The 16946-nt window shown below is 46.8% G+C and overlaps 1 protein-coding gene across 15 annotated transcripts in view; it reads left to right on the forward strand.

Annotated features, from left to right (window-relative positions):
• The window catches only part of GARNL3 (GTPase activating Rap/RanGAP domain like 3), a 120486-nt gene extending 108809 nt beyond the window's left edge, over positions 1-11677 (forward strand). For 12 of the 15 annotated variants that reach the window (XM_061603788.1, XM_061603793.1, XM_061603782.1 and 9 more), the window contains 5 exons: positions 114-249; positions 2042-2251; positions 3467-3578; positions 5591-5926; positions 7388-11677. In XM_061603788.1, the coding sequence (XP_061459772.1) occupies positions 114-249; positions 2042-2251; positions 3467-3578; positions 5591-5744 (612 nt within the window). In that variant the 3' untranslated portion in view covers positions 5745-5926; positions 7388-11677. Of the gene's footprint in view, positions 1-113; positions 250-2041; positions 2252-3466; positions 3579-5590; positions 5927-7387 lie in introns of those variants that run through there. The other 3 variants (XM_061603783.1, XM_061603786.1, XM_061603794.1) reach the window with 3 other exon arrangements.
• Positions 11678-16946: the final 5269 nt, after the last annotated feature.

A 16946-nucleotide genomic window follows, 5' to 3' on the forward strand; every position in this document is an offset into this window, starting at 1 on the left:
CTTACCGAGACCTTTTGCAGGCTCTGTTGGAGATACAAGAGGGTACACTGGCACCCACAGGCACCACGTGGTCAACCCCCTGGCTTCTTGACTCAATCTCTTTCCCCTTCCAGTCAGATATCTTCTTCCAGGCCGCCACGGCCATGAGCGAGCCCTCCGACACCAGTTCCAAGGAGACCAGCTTGCCCAGTTCCCCTCAGACGCCTTCAGTTCATGAGATCCCCGTTTTCTCTCCTTCTGCGGCAGAAGGTAAGGAAGGGACCGAGGTCATCTGGGAGCTGGTTGCTTCTGCATCATACTGGGCTTGAGAATCAACCTCCTCATCGCTGAAACCCACCTTACATCCCACATGTGCCCCAAGCGGGCCCCTTTATCCATCCATCCATCCATCCATCTATCTAATTTATGTAATCTATCTATCTATTCGTTATTAATTAATTGATTGATTGATTGATTGATTGATTAATTTATTATTTGATTTATATCCTGCCCTTTCTCCCAGCAGGAGCCCAGGGCAGCAAACAAATGCACTAAAAACACTTTAAAACGTCATAAAAACCAGACTTTAAAATACATTAAAACAAAACATCTTTAAAAACATTTTTTTAAAAAGCTTTGAAGACATCTTTTTTTTAAAAAAAAGGATTATTATCATATAACATATTATTGTCTGACAATCCAGGGTTCTGCCGATGACTCTTCCCCAGGAAGAAAAACCCATTATTGAAAAAGGCACTGCAAACTGGAGAAACGCGGGCAGTGAACAAACATGTAAAGCCTAATATTCTCAGGATAGAATCCTCCCCCTCTAATCAAGAAGCATGCATGTTTCCCCCCCCCCAAAAAAACCCTAAACAGACAAACATTTGCCACAACCCTGCAAGGGATGATTCTGTCCTGCTTACTTATTTTCTTTCTTATTTTCTTACATTTCTATCCCACCTTTCCTCCAAGGAGCTCCAGGTGGCATATACAAACACGATTCTCCCCCTCCTGATTTTATCCTCACAACAACCTTGTGAGGTAGGTTAGGCTGAGAGACAGTGACTGGCCCGAGGTCACCCAGTGAGATTCATGGCCAAGGGGGATTTGAACCCTGGTCTCCCAGGTCCCAGTCCGACACTCTAATCAGTACACCACAGTGACCATGTTAACTGTTTTTCTCTTTTCTGCCTTCCCCCTCTTAAAAAGCAACGGCAAAAGGAAACAAAAATGGGTGTGATGGTGCCGCTGATGCAGCACACCTTGGATCAGGGCACCAGCCACATGCTGATCTTGAGCCACCAAGCTGAAGACAGTCGAACTAGGAGTCCCTCAAGAGACAGCCCCCAAGGACCAGAGATCCGTACCTCCTCTTTTCTCATAAACTGGCCTGGATTTTGTAGGTTGGTCTGTGGGGGTGGTTGTTGAGGTGTGGAATGCTTTTTGTAATCAGTTCGACCAGAAAAATATGTCTCCAGGTGAATACACAGGGAACACTTGGCAGAACTGAGCCACAAACAGCTGCTGAATTAAAGTTGAAAGTTAATTACAGACAACCATGGCTGAGATGCAGTCTCAGCCAAAACAGGAAGCCTCTCTTTGCCTTTCCTTTTTGAGAAGAGTCAGTTGCCAGCCCGAGTGGGCAAAGCTAGTTCAGCACCTGGGCGGAGCCGCTTAGAGAAATGTATCAATCTGCAGTCCTGGTGGCTCAGCACCTAAGACAACTGTACTCAGAGCCACGGCTTCCTGACTTCGGCAGCAGCAGCCAGCCACAAATCACTAACTCGCATGCACGTTGACCTGCAAGGCTATGGTCTGAAGGCACGTGAGGCCAGCTCCCTGCTGACGCTAAGCAGGGTCAGGTCTGGTCAGTGCCTGGATGGGAGACCGCCTGGGAACCATAGGGAAGCCGCCTTGGGTTTCTCTCATGAAAAGAAAGGCGGGGTACAAATGTAACAAATAAATAAGGGTAGGAAGGGGGTTTTTTTGTGGGCCCCTAACTCACCTGCAAGATTGCTTTCAGTCACTTCCCATTCTGTGATCCTTCTTGTCATTTCAGGCGAAGCTCTGTGCAAAAACATATACAAGATCCCCCTCAGCAACCTGGTCGGCAGGAGTATCGAACGCCCGCTCAAGTCTCCCCTGGTCCCTAAAGTCATCACCACCCCAACGTCCGCTGGCAGCATCTCCATCACCGCTGCTCCTTCCCTCTCGCTGTCGCGCATAGAGATCAAAGAAATTGCAAGCAGGACACGCAAAGAATTGCTCGGTAAACCCTGCAAGAGCCCCGCACCCCTCTTGAACCCTCCGGGAGGAAGGGCCATAGCCTCAGTGGTAGAGAGCTTCTGCTTTGCATGCCGAAGGTTTGATCCGCAGCATCTCCAGGTAGGGCTGGGAAAGACTCCTGTCTAAACTCTGGAGAGCCCCTGCCAGTCAGCGTAGAGCACACTGAGCTAGATAGACCAATAGTCTAACTCTGGATAAACATCCCATCTTCCTCAATTTTCTTGGATAGCCGTTTTCATTCATGGATTCACAGACCATTCCATTCCGCGTTGGCTAGAGAGATGATTTTCTAGGTGCCGCTTAAAAAGGAGAGCTTGCCCCTTCTAGACGGGCGCCTGGCCCAGTCTTGGCTATTGCGATTGGGGGTGGCTGTTTTGGAACTTTGGCCTCCAGACTCCAAGACAATCTCAGGTTTGTAGGCATTTTCACACTCACCTGCAGGGGGCTCTGTTCCAACACCACAGTGGCAAAAGTAGCTCCCCCACCCCAGAGGAAACTGCTTGGATGTCACCAACGGGTGTCTCCAGCGCAGTGGCGATGAGTTACCACAGTGTTGTGCTGTTGCAGAGCAAAGTCCCCTTCACCCCCTGTGTGCGAGTTGCCTGCCACAGCAGGGCTGAGGAACCTCTGGCCTTCCCTATGCTGCTGGACCAACACCTGTCAGTCCCAGCCAGCATGTTCCAGGCTTCAAAGGGGTTGGGAAGCCTTTGAAAGCCCAGCACAACTGCAGGGATATTCTCCACCTGCTGCCCCTCCCTGCTCCAAATTTGGAGCTGTGATTTTTTTTCAGCGCTGAGTGGCTGAGCCACCCAAAGCGCCTCAGCCTATTCTGCACTCAGATTGAGAAGCCCCAGCCTCTTTCACCAGCTTGGACCCAGAGAAAAGGGAGGCAAGTATCTTCCCTGACATTACTCTGGGCCCTCCAAAGCTCAGCCCAATTGTGGCAATGATCCTTCTTTCCAGCTCTGACCTGGCGAAGAAATCCCAGAGTTGTCTTGACACCCTTTGCCAAGAACAGAAAAAAGGCTCACCTTGGTGATTTATAAACCCGTGTCTATTGTTTTATTAATTTTATCAATATTATTAGCCACCTTGCAAGCCCTTTGGGGGATCAGAGCAGCTGGGTGCAAATATTTTTCTAAATAAATGAAATGGTTCCTGCAGAGGATTCAGAGACATTCCTTTCTTTGCCCTCCAGGCCTCTTAAATGAGCCTGCTCCCAAGTCAGACAGAGGACAGAAGCAGAAGCAGATCCCTCCGAAGCAGTCCGACCCCAAGCAAGGAACCGTACGGTCGACAAGCAGCGACAGGTAAGATGTAAAGCGCGGGTGGGTTTTTCGAGGGGCAGAGACATCACTCTGAACAAGAGCCCAGCTTCTCATTACGTCTGGAGCCCAAACTGCATATAATGTTGGGACTTCACGTTTGACATTCCCAGGTGGGATCCTTCCCTGCTTTTGAGAAAACCGTCACGAGCAAGGGGTGGGGATTTCGATCGGTGGGTCAGAGGGTTCCACTTTCTGGGAATCACAAGTGTGGCCAGTGCCGCTGCAGTCAGGTCCTGCTCGCAGGCTTCCTTTCGGGCATCTGGTTGGCCACGGCAAGAACTGGATGCTAGACTTAATGGTTTGACCTGATCCAGCAGCCACTAGAACCTAAGACGAGCCCTGGTGGATCAGGCCAGTGTCCCATCTAGTCCAGCCTCCTGTTCTCAGTGGCCAACCTGGTGCCCACGGGAATCCCGCAAGCGGGACCTGAGTGTCCAACCCAGAGATGAAGGAACCAGACTGAGACGAGGTGTGATCTGTTTCTCTGTTTATTAACATGATGGTCACATCCAAAGCAGTGCGCTTCATAAACCTGTCTACCCAGACTCACTACTTTCCCTAGCTATTCTTCCTAAGCAGTCTCTGCAGCGTGTGGGGAGAGTTGACTCAGCACTAGAGTCTTGGGAGGCACTTGCTTAAGTAGGGAAACTCTTCGCGCGTAAACGACGGCTCCGATGGAGTTCCACCGTCTGAAAGTCTCTCTTCTCGCGCCATCTCACGCAGGGCGAGGGGGGGCAAGCCCCAGACGGCCCATCCGACAGCGGAGCTTCTCTAGGTGACAGCGCAGGCTCTGAAAGTGGGAAGCATTTGAAGTGCCAGGTGGGGATTCCTGCATGGGCAGGGTTGGCGCGTGCGAGGGGTCGCTTCCCAACGGTTCAGGCGGGGAACTCGCAGGCGGGGCTGGAACTGCCTCAATGGGAGTGCCAGCCATGGGAGTCTGCGGGCTGTCAGAGCCCTCCCTTCCTCCAATGCTCCCAGGAGCCTCATCCTCATCGGACTCCTCTCCCTGATCTAACTCTCCCTGCATCCAGGGTGCAACACTGAGCGCAAGAGCACTCTCCCCTCCTGCAGTTCCTAGCAACCGATATTCAGAAGCGTGTTCTCTCCGACTATGGAGGCAGAGCACAGCTGTCTTGGCTAGTAGCCACTGAGAGCCTTAGCTTCCATGAAGCCAAACTCTTCTTACGTTATGTTCTTCCACTCTGGTTGACGGCAGTGCTTCAGGGCAGTCCTGGGGCTGTGGGATATAACTGAAAGGAGTGCTTTTTCACAAAATGGCAGGATAGATTGTGCTTTAGTACACCTTTTCCTAATCTTTGGGTCCCCAGGTGTTGTTGGACAGCCAGTGTGGCCAGTAACGATGGGAATTGTGGTCCAGCATCATGTGGGGATCCAGAGGTTGGAAAAGGCTGGTTTAGTACTTCATTGATACTGGGGATTTTTTATTTCTAATCCCATGGCCGTGGCTGGGAGGGGCAGAGCGTCTTCCTTTTAGGGACAGACAGGTAAGAAATTTGTCCTCTCGAACGCTAAGAGATCTAACAGCAGAACCTAGTCAACTGGGATCATGTGTGGTTCTGAAGCCGGGGTTGAGAGTTTAGCTATTTATTTGTTTGGTTGTTTATTTAAAGCATTTTTGACCCCATTCTTCAGCTGAAATGGCTCCCAGAGCAGCCTTCAAAGATCAGCTTCCCTTTCCTGATGCTAAAAGACATGACACGAAAGGAAACAGGATTGAGAGGAGAGAAAAACCAAGAACTCAGGTTCTAGTTCTTAGCTCCAAGTCGGTCAGGCCTCCACAGTTTTGATTGCCAAATCCTTGTTGCGGTCATCATACATGAGATCGCTTCTCCAAGTTCCGTTACGTACCTAGTGCATGGGAGGAGATAGTCATGGGAATGTTTGACACTGCTGTGGTGACTAAGCTGCTGAAAGGCTGCGGATCTTTGATGGCTGGGGTTCCCGCGCCTGATTTCTGCCTTCCCTCTCCGCAGGCTTGTGGCAAGCTCCTTTGAAAGCACTTCTGAAGACCGCCACTTCTCCACCAGTTCGGACCCCGACACCACCACACGGGAGGACAGCCCCCAATCAAGCAGCCTCTTTCAGCTTGGGGCCTCCTTGGACGAAGACATCATTGACTTGAAGTGAAGACAATCCGGACCCTACACTTGCACACATTCCCCCCCACACCCACACACTTCCCCCATTTCTTATGACTCTCTAAACAGTATAGGAACATCACGCTACACTTTCTGATAATCCTGGAGTAGAGAATGTGATCAAGATCTGGAATGCCCAATATTTCTGATTCGTTGAGCTGGAAGGAGCAGGTGGGATTTATGTTTTGGGGTTTTTTCTTTGTTATGTATCAGGGATGTCACCCGATTAGCGAACTCTTAGCTGATAGATCAAATAAGTTTTAATCAGTTAATTGATTAAATTTGCATATGACTAAAGCAGTAGTTTTCGGGGGGGGGAAGCTATCCAGGTTTGAAGGGGGGGGGGCAACTTGCCATAACTGCCAGGTGACAGAAAGCCAGACGATTCACACACTTACATACTTAACACACTCACACACTTTTCAACTGCTGACAGCAGTCTGTGCTGTAGTGGGAACTTTGGTCGAAGACACAAGTGGCCTCAGAGCAGGACCTTGATGTCCCGCGAGAGAAGAAAGGGTGACCTTGGGCCTGCGTGGCTTGCCGCAACGGCTTCTTAAGTGGGAGGAGGACGACCAAGGAGGAGAACGCTCCACTCCTTCACTCACATTGCTAAGGGGCCAGGAGTGAGGCAGGAGGAAGGCGCGGGTGCTGTAAACCCCCTTCCCCTCCGTGAAGCCAGTTCCTGGCCCTACTCTCCTTTTGCCTCCATAGGGGGCGCTGTAGCGCAAGAGTGCCCTTCCTCTTCTTCCTTCTCGCTGCCCGGGAAGATTCATATAAACTGCATCATTCCTTCATTTCAAAACGGTGCATGCTTATGTCACGGGGGGACACCATCTCAGCAGAGGGCTTCCCTTCTGTGTGAGAATGAAGCGGGGTGACTCTTCTAAGATGGTGCTTGCCATCTGCATTTTTTAAGAAGTACTTGAATTAAAAAACAAATTAAAAAAAAATAACATTCATGTTGCCCGATTCATCACGGGCACCTTTTTAGTGGATTAGAAAGGCTGTTGAATCAATCTAATTGGATTAATCGATTTTAAAGGTTGCAATCTTTTCCTCTTCTGATTAAGATAGCAGGTCGCCAGGAAAGATTTTCTTAAGCTGTAGCTTTTTAAATCACCTAAAACATTTGTCCCCCAGCCCCACCCTACCCTGCAAAAAAAATAGTCACATTTTATGCTTGGAGTAAATAATGCAGAGATGAATGGCAAAACGTCTTCCCCACTCTCTTTGGGGGGAAAACAAAAAGTTAGGATGATCAGACCTCGGAGAAAGCATGTCTCTCCCTCCCTCCCAAAGCAAGAAACTGCAATCCAAAAGCATAAGTGCTTTCGGTTACACGACTGTTGACGCATTTGCCGATGAGCTAAAAAGATTATCTGTGGACATCGACTAGGAGCTGCATTCCTGCCTCTTAGGAGCCAGGGAGTAGCTTTCACAGAGAATTGGAGGCACGCTGGAGAGAGAACGCCACTCCCAGGTACGGCTGCTCATTCTGTCTCTGCTGAACAGACTTTGCAGGGTTTTCTATGTCGAAAACCTGCTAAGCCTGTTTAACAGGAAACAACAACAGTGAGGCAAACAAAATGTGCTTACTGAAATCTCTCTGTGTGTCTCAACCACTTTCAGCAGTCTACAAGACCGTCATCTGCCTTTCCTTCCCGACCCCACCTCCCACAGCTCTCTGCACATTCCTGTTTTCTGAGAAGAAAATGACATTATGTTTATAGCCGGCACAGCATGGAAAATACCGTTTGATGCTAGTTTTCTGTCTGCAGTGTAAGTGCTTCTGCCACATGGGAGGTGCTAACCCCCAAAGGCCTTTTGCCTGTTACCCGCTCTTGATTGAAATATTTTCTGTTTGTAAAGCTATGTACAGTGTTGTTTCCGATTTATACAGCTCCACACAGATCAAAATAGCTGAACTACCTGTCTTGTGAGGGATCCTTCCATGGGAGGGATCTTTCTTACTTATTTTCCTGCCACGCTTAACAACTGATCAATCATCGAAGCAATACTTTTAATTAACGATGCACTTAGAACAGAATGAAATGGCTTGTCTTTGCCTTGAAGCGGTGCTTTTGTTGTGCGACCGTAGGCGAGAGATTTTATTAGCTTGCCACGCAATGTGAAAGGGTAACTTCATTTTCAAACAAGGTCATGTTCCTAGCTCTCATGAGTGCAGGGTGATTTTTTTTTTTAATGGCGAAGGCAGCTCCTGCTTTGAGACCAGAAGCAGGAGGGTCTAGGAAGGGATTATAGCAGGCAAGGTGGGTGCGATTCATTGCGCCACCCCTTGCGTGTGGGTGCCAGGTTCCGCCTGCCCTTCTCCTACCTCTTTTACCCACCGATATTCCATGAGTCTAATCCCCTCTGTCCCCTCGATGACACAGTTGCCTTATATTTGCTAGTAATAGGACAGAGCACTTAGTCCATCCTCAGTGGGATGATTATAGTGATGAAAACAGTTGGGCATTGTATGCAGTATTGATAGCCAATCAGTCTGGCAATGTTGATTGATTCACAGGCCTATCGAGTCCCAGACAGCATGCTCCTTAGCCCACCTTACTCGGAGCTCGGGGTACCTGTGGGAGATTAATGGTGGATTAAAAAGGCTGCGAGTGAATGAGCTGCACTTCTTGCTGACGGAGTTAGGGAACCCGTTGCACGCCTCTGGCCTAGGTGGTGGCCTTCTTGGCTGCCTGTGGACAGAGACACACGCACCCCACATCTGTGGTGGGGTTGGCTGGAGCAATTTAGTGAAACCCTGTCAAGGGAGGAGTTGTATATCCTAGTGGTTAGAGCACAAAAGTTTCCACACGTGAGGGTCCCAGATTCGATCCTCGATGTCTCCTTTATTTAAAAAGTCCACTGCTAAAAGGACTGGGAAACCTAGGATGCAGCTTTGCACCGAGTCAAACGGCCGGCCCACCTAGGTCAGTATTGTTTACACTGACTGGCAGCAGCTCTCCAGGGTTTCAGATGGGGGCTATTCAGGTGCCAGGGATTGAACCTGGGACCTTTTTGCACGCAAAGCAGATGCTCTTTCCTCTGAGCTAGAGCCCTTTGGAGCTTGGCTTGAAATTGTTTGGCTCATGGCGAAGGGGTCGTGGTGATTAAAGCTCTTCCCTCCCTCCCCCCCCCCGAGATACTCCGCAACTGTTTGAACTCAAGACATTTGGCATTGCCTTCTTTTTCTTTACGTAGCTCTTCATTTTGCGTCTGTTGCCCTTTCATTTGTTTGGGAACGCGGGAGCACCGACGACAGAATCTTGCTGCTGGATCCGCTTTCTGGGCCTGTCTTACGACACAGTAGCATCCCTCTCGACCTTTTCGTCTTCCACCCCATCAGCTTCCATTCTAAAAGGAGTTTTCTGGGATGTGGGATGCGACCTCGTCGCCACCTGGGCTGCTCCTTTTGCAGGACAACCCCTCTCATCCTGACCTCCCCTTTTTTTTTCTGCACGCGTGCAACGTTTGGCGGCTGAGGGCTATATCTTAACAGCTGTCAACCTCGGGTCTGCCGGAAAGCCTGTTGGATGTGCTCAGGCAGATGGTGCCTGTATGCATGCAGAACTGGACTGCAGGTTTTTGGGTGCCCCCTCGGTAACAATCCAGACCTGCACCACTGCTTCTAATGCTTGACCACAAATGCTATGGGCTTTTCACTTTTTAAGAACGATGGCCTGGGGGCAGGGAGTGAGAGGGACAGTCACCAGCCCTGCAAGCCGTTTCCCACTGAGGAACATGCAGGGCCCAACATGTCAGAGGAGGCTTTGCACACCACTTCGTCGCCCAGCGGCATAAGCAGGGGAGAACCCTTGTCTCAGAGCAGATCTTCTCAACCGAAAACAGGCAGGAGCATCAGCTGGTGTTGTAGCAAAGAATGGGACATCTGAGACTGTCATTTTATTTCGTTCTTCCGAAAAACAGTAGCTGCAACAGCAGGCGTGAAGCAAACGGAACTGGGTTTAACACTCATCCCCCCCCACACACACACACGCCATTTTGCCAGTGATTGAAATGTTCACTCATGCAAATAGGGCTGAAAGGGAGCAGATTGGATTACTGGAGGTGGCTGTGGTTACACTGACCTGCCAGAGCCTTTTCCCCATTGCTGGTTTCTAAGGGGTCGTTGAATGTGCAGGTGTCCTCCCATCTTCCTCTATTACCATCCCATCCCTCTCTTTGATTTCCTGACAGTATCTTCTGCTGGCAAAAGCAGCTGGAGGGGAGAAAGCCGACAGACAGACAAGACTTGCTGTCGAACATTGCTAGTGCAGATGATCTATACTTTCTATCCGGTCTTCCTTGGCAAGAGCAGCATCTGAAAGGCTTAGGATGGTCAGGTGCCCAGGTGAAAGCTTCCTTTCAGGCCTGGCAGCCGATTTTGGCTCGACCATCCGCTCTTGCCAAAAAAGAAAAAATGTTGTGACCTAACAGCCCTCGAACAAAGGAATATATTTTGTAAGTCTCTCTCTCTCTCTCTCTCTCACACACACACACACACACAGCAACACCTCCCTTTGCATGTCTGTCCTATTTGTGCCATTCGACAACTATGAAGGTCCATGTTTTCCTGTGACATTCCTGTGTATCCAAGTGAGGAGGACTTATCTCTTTTTTTAAAAAAGGTATGTGTGGGTGGGGGTTTACTATTTTCTGCAGATTTGACTTCCTAATATTTATCATGTATTTCCTTTGCCAGATGGAAGGCACTTCTGATGCGAACCTTTGTACTGTACAAAGCAACTTTGTTGTCAACCCTGGTTGCTTGGTTTCCCACCCCATCCCCTTATAAAAAGCCCTCGAGCAGAATCCAGCATGACTTAGCTCTCCCACCTTAAAGGCCCAAAAGCCAAGGGTGGGGGTGGAGAGACGTGCGGCCCGATCCTTTCCCAGTTTCCTGCAGCGTTCCCACCCATAGCAATGGGACTTTTACTACATTGAGTAAAGCTGCAGTCTTGCCGCTGTTCAAATTATTGCAAGGGAGACTCCTTTTTATGATAGACTCCTTTGGCTACTGTTTTTAAGAGATGGGGGTGTGTGTGCATGATTTGCCTGAAATTGAGGAGGCAAGGGTGGAACTTGAAGATTTCATTAAGCCCCTTCCCAAGTCCAGCACCTTTGGGACTTGCTGCCAAGTAATCACGCAGAGGCCCAACAAACTCCCACTGAAGTGAGTGATATAGGCAGTCGGATCGTATGTAAGGTCACTCAGAAGCAACTTCCAGGGGTCAGGCCTTGCGGCCTAGGAAGTGCGCTTTATTGAGTGCGACCTGGCAGCGCAAGCATAGGAACTTAGGAAGCTGCCTTGGGCTCCGTCAGACCCACGGCCACTCTAGCTCCGCATTGTCTGCACTTGACTGGCAGAGGCACTCCAGGTTTCAGGCAGAGGGCCTTTACGAGCCCCACCTGCAGCTGCCAGGGGTTGAACCTGGGACTTTCTGCTTGCAAAGCTGATGCTCTGCCACCGAGCTGCAACTCCTCGTATGCGTGTTTTCTTGGAAGCAGGCCCAGCCGTGCTCCACAGAGTTTAGTCGCCGTGCATCAGACTGCCGCTTCTGTCCCACCTGACTTTTGCTGGATTGTGCCCTTTGACTGTTACCTAGTGGGGTTTTTGTACTTTTCACTGATTATGTACTGTCGGGCTGTGGCTTCCCCTCTTGTGAGTCTCATTTGAATTACCACCAAGTGTCTTAAACTCGATTGTATCGCCATTGTTTTTAAATGCTAAAGTAAGAATGTATTTTTTTTTCTTTTTTTGTGTGTCTTCAAATGTAGCCTGTAAAGACAGAGAATCGCAACATGAATATAATGGCAAAAATCTGTTCTGAAAGTTCCATAGACCACAGCTGTAAAATGGGCTGTAGTTCTTTTTTCCCCTTCCTTAATATGTAATAAATATTTATGACATTTGATCCCCTCTTTTTTTTCCCCAGCCTTGGGGTGCATGTGTGTAACGATGAAATTTAAAAAAAATAGGCAAAACTGCTGGGCGTTCTCACTCCCAACAACTTGGGTTAAACACAACCATTGACTTTCAGTTGGATACAACACTGTATTTCAGTTTGTGCATAATATTTCCTGCTTTTGCTGGTCCTGGGAAAGGAACCCAAACGCTCCAAATCTTCTTATGCGGCCCTCCCTTTGGCACCAGGTGTTGCCACCCATTTCCAAGTGTATCCTTGCAATTGATGAGGACTAGGAGCTTGCTTTTCTTTTTGTTTTCAATTTCAAGCACATGACTCCCCCACCAAAGAACCCTGGGAACCGCAATTTGTTGAGGGTGCCGGAAGTTGTAGCTCCATGAAGGGTAAGTTACACAGGAAGCTGCCTTAAATATTGAGAATCAGACTATTGGTCCATCTAGCACAGTACACTGACTGGCAGCTGCTCTCCAAGGTTTCAGGCAGGAGGTTTCCCAGCCCTACCTGGAGTTATTGGGGACTGAAGCTGAGCACTTCTGCATGCAAAACAGATGCTCTACCATTGAGCTATGGCCATTCCCCAGGATGCTCTGAAGTCATGTGGTTTAAAATCATGGTACATATGCAGCCTTACTTTTGGGTAGAAATGCACAGGATTGCAGTGCAAGCAAAATTCCTCCTTTGATATAAGTCCTTTACTACTAAAGCTATTTTTATATCTAAAAAAATCCCCAAATCTCGACTGTAAAGAAAAGCAAAAAAATTAAGAAGGCAATCTGTAATCAAATACATCGTCATAAAGTTAGCTTACTCTGGTTGCTAGTTCTACTGATGGATTGGCTGGACTAGACCCTACATGTCACAGTTCCGAGATAGGTGTGGGGGGGTCTCCTCCAGTGTGTTCTTCCTACCCTAAACCATAAAAATGGTCCCTCTTGGACACCCTGACTCTGGAGCTCCCAAATTAAAGGCCACGGACTCAGCTTAGGAAGCACAAAATGTGTCTGGGAGAAGACTAGGAATAGATTTGAATGTGCAAGCCTTTGCAAACAACAGGCAAGTGAAGCCTCCCTTCCCATGACCTCACTGAAGGGCAGATAATACAAGCCTCCAAAAAGATTGCAGGAACTCTGATGAATTCCCAATAAGGTTTGGCTGAGGGGGGAGGGAGAATGTGCATGAGTGACTTAGCACAGGGTTGGGGAACATCCATCCCGCCCATGGGCCAAAGTTGGCCTTTGAGGCAGTTTTTCCCAAACTGCACGCACCTGTCTTACACTTTGCTCCACAGGTATGGCAGGTAGAGAGGTGGCTGCCAATGGCTCAATCGGTAACCTCAAAGGGCACTTCCAGGTGTGCACTGTCAAGGGAAAGCTGGCTTCAGGTCTACTGTCCATCAACTGATGGAAGGTAAAGCTGAAGCCTTGGGCACTTCAAAGCACCACAAAAGGCTCTTCGGCAAGCCCTGGGGTGATGCTTTGGAGTCCTGATTTCGGGGTTTCAAAGTGTCCGATCAACTGATGCCATTGGTGATATCACATCATTGATAAGTAGGTGACCCTGCCTAAACAAGAATCTGGCCCACAGAGCCAAAAGGGTGCTTCATGCATGATGTAGCAAGTTCTATGGTCCTTATCAAGTCTGCTTCCCCCAAACTCGGGCCTCCTGGAAAACTAGTTGACAAGCAGAATTTTAGGATCTGTTGTCAAAACAGGACACAGAACACCATCCATTTGTCCCACTAAATATATCTAAAATGTCCAACCTTTACTGAACAAAACAAGTTGGGAATCAATATACAAATTTATTTAAGATAGCACCAAAGCCCTGATCCTTTATTCTACAAAACACTAAGAAGATTAATATGGTTGATCACAAGGAAAAACACAAAACCAAAGTTAGGAACCAGAAGCCTTTACTAACAGAACAGGATACAATTCCACCCCTAGCCGCATCACCACCCCCGGTTACATGACTTCAGATGGAATCATCTTGGAGCAGAAAGTTACATGAAACACAATCTTGGGAATGAGATGCATCATCCATGGGTTGCCGTGCTGCCAACCTCCCCAGCAAGACTGAGTAAGTTCACTGGGGGTCAGAGGTAGACAGTCATATGCTGAAACCGTTCACAGTTTTAGTGGGAAAAATTTTTGCCACGCAGACCTCTGAGCTACACCGCAATAGCCCAAATTTGACCTATCGTGCAAAAACGTAGAAGGACAAACCAGCTCTTTGGCTGCTGGGACTTCCGGGAAGGGTGACTTCGCTTGTGCCTGCTTTTGAGATGGGCTCCCGCCTCAAAAGAAGCTTATTCAGATATAAATCAGTCAGAACTTTTTTTTTTTTTGACTGATGAAATTTCTCCCGGGCAGGGAGAAACGTAGAGATCAACCTCAAAAGCCTGTTTTTGTTGGGAGGACTGGATTTCATTAATTTATGAGAAAAGGTCCAGCCAGCAATGCCGGACGGACTTCCGAACAAGCTCTATCTGATTAATGCGATACGTTTATCTTTTCTTCAAAGAGAAAACGGACTAACAGGCAAGCACCCTTCTTTCTATTATATTTTTTACTTGGTTTAAATTGTTGCAGCAAAAAGAGATTTGTCAAATGAATCAGCTTTAAAGAACTTTCTATTGCAAAAAGCTGTCCTGGAAGTGCATTCTAAAGATATAAACAGAAGAGGGATTTCTATTCCGAGGAACATTATATTGTCTGGGACTATTCTCTTTTTGGTCTATTTTATTTTGACGAATCTGCTTCTTCACGACGCCACTAACTGTTTTGATGCTGGGAACTAAATTTGTTTTGTATTCTTGAACATAGAGAGATAAGGCAGGCTGCTCTGTTTATACTGTGATGTCATCAAGCCTGGAATATTAACTCAATTGTTGCTGAAATAAGAAGTGGTTCTTCTTTATTTTTGTTTTGTTTTGTTTTCGTGGTTTTAAAAATGGCAATCAAGAAAGTGGCTGAGAATCTGGAAGTAATTATGTTTCAGAAAATAATGGATGAGATTGAGATAACGAAACAAACCCTGCGACAGGGCAGTAAGGAGCTGAAAATTGAACTGAGCAAAATGACGCAGGAGCTTAAAGAAATAGGGGATCCTGTGAGAGAGGAGAATGAGATCAGAGATGAGAAAAGAAAAAATAAAGGGAAGATACAAGCCCTGGAGATTGAAACAAATGTGGAATTGGAAAAAGATCTGGAGTTTATGGATATTAGAAATAAAATCTACTGTTTGGAATTTAACGTTATCTCTGAAGAAATTAATGAAGATATTAGAGATAAAGTTATCAATGGCTTGGATAATCTTCTGGACTGGAATGACGTGATGGAGCTTGATATAGAGAAAATCTATGGAATTAACTGCAGCCATGTGACAATGGAAAAACTCTCAAGAGATGAGCCAGTGCATTTTGTAAAAAAGAAGAACAGAGATATGACTTTACAACAATATTTCAGCAACTTATTCAGAATTGATGGCAAGAAAATATTTGGGATAGAGGAAATTCCCATCAGACTCTTATTATATGACTATGACTATGACAGCAAGATTATTATGGAATACTGATAATGGAAGATTGGACACTGAAATTACTGGACTTAACAGGACTATTGAAGATGGAATTAATATGGATAATGGAATAATGGCTATTGAAATTATTGGACCTAACAGATTTTGATGAGATGGATTAATCGATATGTTTATTTGGACTATGGTTATGACAATAAGATTATTATTATTATTAACGAGATGGATTAATCGACATGTTTATTTGGAGAAAAATTGATAGATATATTTCTTAAAGAATTGAAACCTCTCTTTGACTTTTTGTGGAAAGAATAAAGTAATGTTTATGAGATTTGATGATTAATTAAGATAACTACTGGAGGAAAGTGATCTTATAATATAATTTAAGAGACAGGATTGTTATATATTGTAGACCTATAACTGATTTGATCTGCGACAAATGGGAAGTGAACATTTTATTTTTTTGTTTAATCATTTTTGTTTTGTTTTGTTTTTTGTCTTTGAATGTTTTATGATTTTGTTTTGTATGTTTTATGAAAATTTGAATAAAAATTATTGTAAAAAAAAAAAAACAGCTCTTTGGCTGCTTAAGCCCCCGGCACAAAATCAATCTATCACATACCACAGAAAGAACTAGCAGAACAAGACTGCACCACTTCAGACAGAATTCTGCCAGTTTGTTTTGCAGAATACGTAAAAGGGTGCTCCAGCAACTTTCTCATAAAGCAGCATCAGTGCACAGCTTATGCGCCTTCTGTATTCCCCCTTGACGGTAATATTGCACCATTAGAATGTACCCCATTCTGATTTTTTCCCAAAGGAAAGTTTGGGGGGCGCTGATCCAACAGTTCTCAGCAATACTTCCCTGAAACAACAAGTGTCTCTAGCAGACAGATTGGAAGGCAACTTGATCAACTAGAATTTCAGATGGATGCAGCATTGTTCTCAATAATAGTGCCAAAGCTGTCGCCCTGTAAACAAAGTAATCAGGTAGTGCAAGAATACAATTCACATGGCATGTCAACGTCAAGACAATTAAATCTGACTCTGTCAATGTCCCTGTCCTCAGATGTGTTTTTCGGGAGCTGCAATTCCCAGAGTTCTCTGAGGAAAGGGATTGATCATTAAACCACTCTATGAATTGTAGCTCTATGAGGGATCGTCACCTCGCAGTGGTGAGTGGGCTTGCGTGTTCCAATGAACCCTGTGAGTGATGCCGTCGGGAGTCATGTGCTCCCAGCAGGGTCACCCATGGCAGTAAGGTCAAGGGAGAGGAACCAGACAAAGAACGATCCAAGAATGTCCTCAATGGCAGAACAGGCGCAGGATAACAATGTGTGTTACAACGGCTGTGAAGGTGGATGAAGGCTGCAGCAGATAAAAGACTTCCAATCATTGTGGTACCCATGCCATTGGATCAAAGCCTTTTTCTGTCAAGATTGTGTGTTGATCGTGGTGCACCGATCTCCCCGCATAAAACAAAACCACGCACTGGCGTCTTCCATAACAAAAGTCCCATGGAAAGACTTTATTTTGGAAGACAATCTTACTCGGTCACGAGTGATCGCCAAGCTCTGAGGGGAATAGGGGTTTCTTAGCAACTCAGCACCATCAACAAACTACAGTTCCCAGAATTCTTGGGGGGAAGCCGTGACTGTTTAGAGTGGTAGGAGACTGCTTTAAATGTACAGTCCAGATGGGCTACTAATTATTCAGTC

This window comes from Rhineura floridana, chromosome 20, assembly GCF_030035675.1.
Source record: "Rhineura floridana isolate rRhiFlo1 chromosome 20, rRhiFlo1.hap2, whole genome shotgun sequence".
In the NCBI taxonomy this organism is placed as follows: domain Eukaryota; kingdom Metazoa; phylum Chordata; class Lepidosauria; order Squamata; family Rhineuridae; genus Rhineura; species Rhineura floridana.